This window comes from Culex quinquefasciatus, chromosome 1 (assembly GCF_015732765.1).
Source record: "Culex quinquefasciatus strain JHB chromosome 1, VPISU_Cqui_1.0_pri_paternal, whole genome shotgun sequence".
NCBI classification, from domain to species: Eukaryota; Metazoa; Arthropoda; class Insecta; order Diptera; family Culicidae; genus Culex; species Culex quinquefasciatus.
This window is the reverse complement of record NC_051861.1, coordinates 89,375,748-89,378,997: the sequence shown is the minus strand read 5'-3', so window position 1 is coordinate 89,378,997 and position 3,250 is coordinate 89,375,748. Positions and strand designations below refer to the sequence as shown.

The 3,250-nt window shown below is 49.5% G+C and overlaps 1 protein-coding gene across 1 annotated transcript; it reads right to left on the bottom strand.

Annotated features, from left to right (window-relative positions):
• Positions 1-294: 294 nt before the first annotated feature.
• LOC119770632 lies at positions 295-2,331 on the bottom strand. The gene is made up of 2 exons (XM_038265883.1): positions 1,951-2,331; positions 295-1,564 (listed from the first exon to the last, which is right to left on the bottom strand). Exons 1-2 carry the CDS (start codon positions 2,329-2,331, stop codon positions 590-592), a joined length of 1,356 nt encoding a protein of 451 aa, XP_038121811.1. The 3' UTR covers positions 295-589.
• Between the last annotated feature and the right edge of the window lie 919 nt (positions 2,332-3,250).

Sequence of the window (3,250 nt, the reverse complement as noted above, 5' to 3'; positions counted from 1 at the left end):
TCAAAAAAGGCCTCTCCGTCGGTATCGTCGTTTGTTCCAGTAATTCGGCGTCTAAAATATCAAAACGATTTATTTGTAATTATTTGTTGAAAATTTACGATCCAAAAATATACTTTTCTAATCCATCCAAAATTTATCTCATACAGTTGTCATCCATCATCTGCATCATCGTCTTGCTCGTCATATAATCATCATCATCGCCATCATCGTCATCGTCGTCTGTAATAACCAAATAGAGTAAAACTTTTGATTTGACAAAAAAAATATCCAAAACACACCAATATTTACTCTACTCTGAAATCTCCAGTCCAATCATCTCATCATCGGTAACTAAGAAACGCTCTAAACAAGATACAGCTCATGAAACGAGAAAAAAAAGATTAAACAATTCAAACAAAAACAACCAAACCAATAACAGCGCAAAACATCGAACCACAAAACAAATGGCGCAACCACATCGAGAATTTAGAATACCGCAATCGCAGCAACCAGGGCAAAGAATTAGTACGAGAATTTTGACAGGTGTAACACCAAAAATATTTTTTCGAATTTTGTGGAGGCAGTTCCGGCACCCTTTCCGGGCAATCTTTTAACGGAACCAAATACAGGGTCGGAATTGAAGATTCCAACACTGTGAACTCTTTAACCTGGGCCAAATCTGAAAATCGAGCGGATTTTTAGAATTTAGCGAAGTTTTTAAATTTTTAGATTCTGGAACTCCCTCCGAAGAGTCTGAAATGGACAAATCAATTTTGCGAACATAGCGTTCTGCGCGCGGTTTCAAAGTGGAAACCGCCGCAGTAGATTCCGAAAATGCAACTGAATCGATTACCGGAGATTCCTCAACCAGATCCACCGGTCTTTCGGAATCAACCAAAAGATTGTCAATTGAATTTTGCTCCGTGACCGGTGGATCCGGTATCGGAACAGCGGTAATCTCATCAATTTTGCCCTGGCATACCCCTGAAAGAGATAAGTTCGTCATTGAATAATTTGGATCTACAGGGGGTTCCGAAATCGGAACCACCGTAGCATTAGCCGAAACGTTATTTATAGAAATTTCAATTACCGTCGGAGATTCCGCAACCGGATCCGCCGGTTCAACGGAGTGGTCAAAACAAGAATCAATAAATTTTGTTTCCGGAACCGGCGGATCCGGAATCGGAACAACCTCATCAATTTGGCCCTGGCTTACCCCTGAAAAAGACAAATCAGTCAACAAAGAATTTTGATCTACGGACGGTTCCGGAATCGGAACCGCCGCAGTATTTTCCAAAGGGTTATTTAGTAAAATTTCAATTACCACCGGGGCTTCCGGAACCGGATCCGCCGGTTCAACGGAATGATCAAAACAAGAATCAATAAATTTTGTTACCGAAACCGGCGGAACCGGTTCCGAAGCGCCCCCCGCCGAATCGATTCCCCCGTCAACCCGTCCGCCACCCGCAACCCGGTCAACGTCCGTTTCGTCCACTCGAATCTCCGGAGTGGCTAACTGCACGGCCTCTTCCGCGGCCTTCCGCCCCTTACGGCGAGACATCTTGGCGCCCATTTCTCCGGCTATCTGAAATGAGAGAGAGAGAGAGAAATTAGTAAGTGCGTCTAACCTCACCAACGTCCCAAGCGGGTATGGCTGAATATGGGGACTGCACTTGACCTACACCCCTCTCAGATTGTTATTTTCTCGTAACTATGGCTACCATGGTTACGGCCGGCCCTGGTAACGTTGTTTTGGGTGGTTGGTGTTTGGTTGGTTACTACGATCAGTAAAATTGGCAACACTTGCTGTCACCGCAGCCAGGTTGCTTTGATCGACGAACCGCCCTCTGAAGCAAAACGCAACTGTTGCTGCCATCGGCGACGGAAAAGAAAGGAGAAAAATGCGCGAAAACGTGTGGAGGAGAAGAAGCAGGAAGCAGCTAACGGAGTCTGCGAAGAGAGCCACCTTACCTTCCGGTGCGCCAATCTAACTGGCCTGACGGTGGCCCAGCGCAGAAAGAAGGTCCGAAGCAAGAATCTGTGCTTCAACTGTTTGCGCAGTGGGCCCAGCTGGAAGAAATGCTCGTCAAAGAACTCGTGTGGCAAGTGCCAACAATGCCGCGAAGGCTGAACCTGTGACGATGTCCACACCGCAGTAGAGCATTGCCCCACCAAAGTACCCGGCGCCAGTAGTCCAACCCGCTGGCCAACAACAGTCGCCGTCGACAACTGAGGCGACGTGCATCCACACCCACCCACACCCCTGTGCTGTGCCGAGTCCAGCTGGACAACGGTTCGCAGGTCAACTTTATTTAAGAGTCTATGGCAAAAGCTCCAGTCCTGGTACAACATCTTCGCGGTGAAGTTTCAGTGCTTGATCGTGCCCGAGTGACTTAGCTGATTCCGTCGTCGCCGATAAACTTCGCTAACTGGCCGATTCCGGGGTGCATCCAGCTGGCCGATACCGACTTCCAGACTCCGGACCGCATCGACTTGCTTCTCGGAGTGTCCATGTTCTTTAGGCTCCTGAAAAGTGGACACATTGAGTTGGAGGACAACCTACCGGATATGCGCGAGACCTACCTGGGCTGAGACTGTCCCTCGGTACGTAATCGGTGCTGGCAGTATCGGCCCTTAGCTCCACGACTACAGCGATGCCTCGAAGCTGGCATACGGTGCGTTGATCTACATCCGAAGCCTTCTGCCGAACGGAAAGACCGAAATGCGGCTGCTTTGCAGCAAATTCAAGGTGGCACCCAACAAGCAGCTCGACATCCACCGGTTTGAACTGCTTGGCTGCAGACTGTTGTCGCGGTTGGTGGTCAAGGTCATCGTTTCGCTCAAGCTTTCGTTCCGGACGGTGTCTGGCACCCATCATGAGGAGCACCTGCACGCGGGGCCGTCGGCCTTGCTTGCCATCTTGAGAAGACAGTTCTGGCTTCTCGACGGACGGTTGACAGTCCGGAACATCACGAGGAGTTGGGTCCCTCCTGGTGCACCGAACTGCGGGGAACTTTGAGAAGCGGCTGTAAAAAGCACAAAATATCACCTCATGCGGATTTTGAAAAATGCTCAACTCACCTTTGAGTAGTACGCCACCGTGCTGGCCGATGTTGAAGCCGTGCTTAACTACCGGCCGCTGTTCGCGATGTCGTCCGACCCCTCGGATCCGGAGGTCTTGATGCCGAGTCATTTCGCGATCGTGCGGTCGCTCACGGTCATCCCTGAGCCAATCCACGAAGAAATCCCGACGAACCGGTTGTCCAAGTGG

Coding starts and splice junctions, on each gene's coding strand:
- LOC119770632 (XM_038265883.1), bottom strand. CDS start 2,331: ATGTTGTACCAGGACTGGAGCTTTTGCCATAGACTCTTAAATAAAGTT. Junction 1,565..1,950: donor TTAGATTGGCGCACCGGAAG/GTAAGGTGGCTC, acceptor CTCTCATTTCAG/ATAGCCGGAGAAATGGGCGC.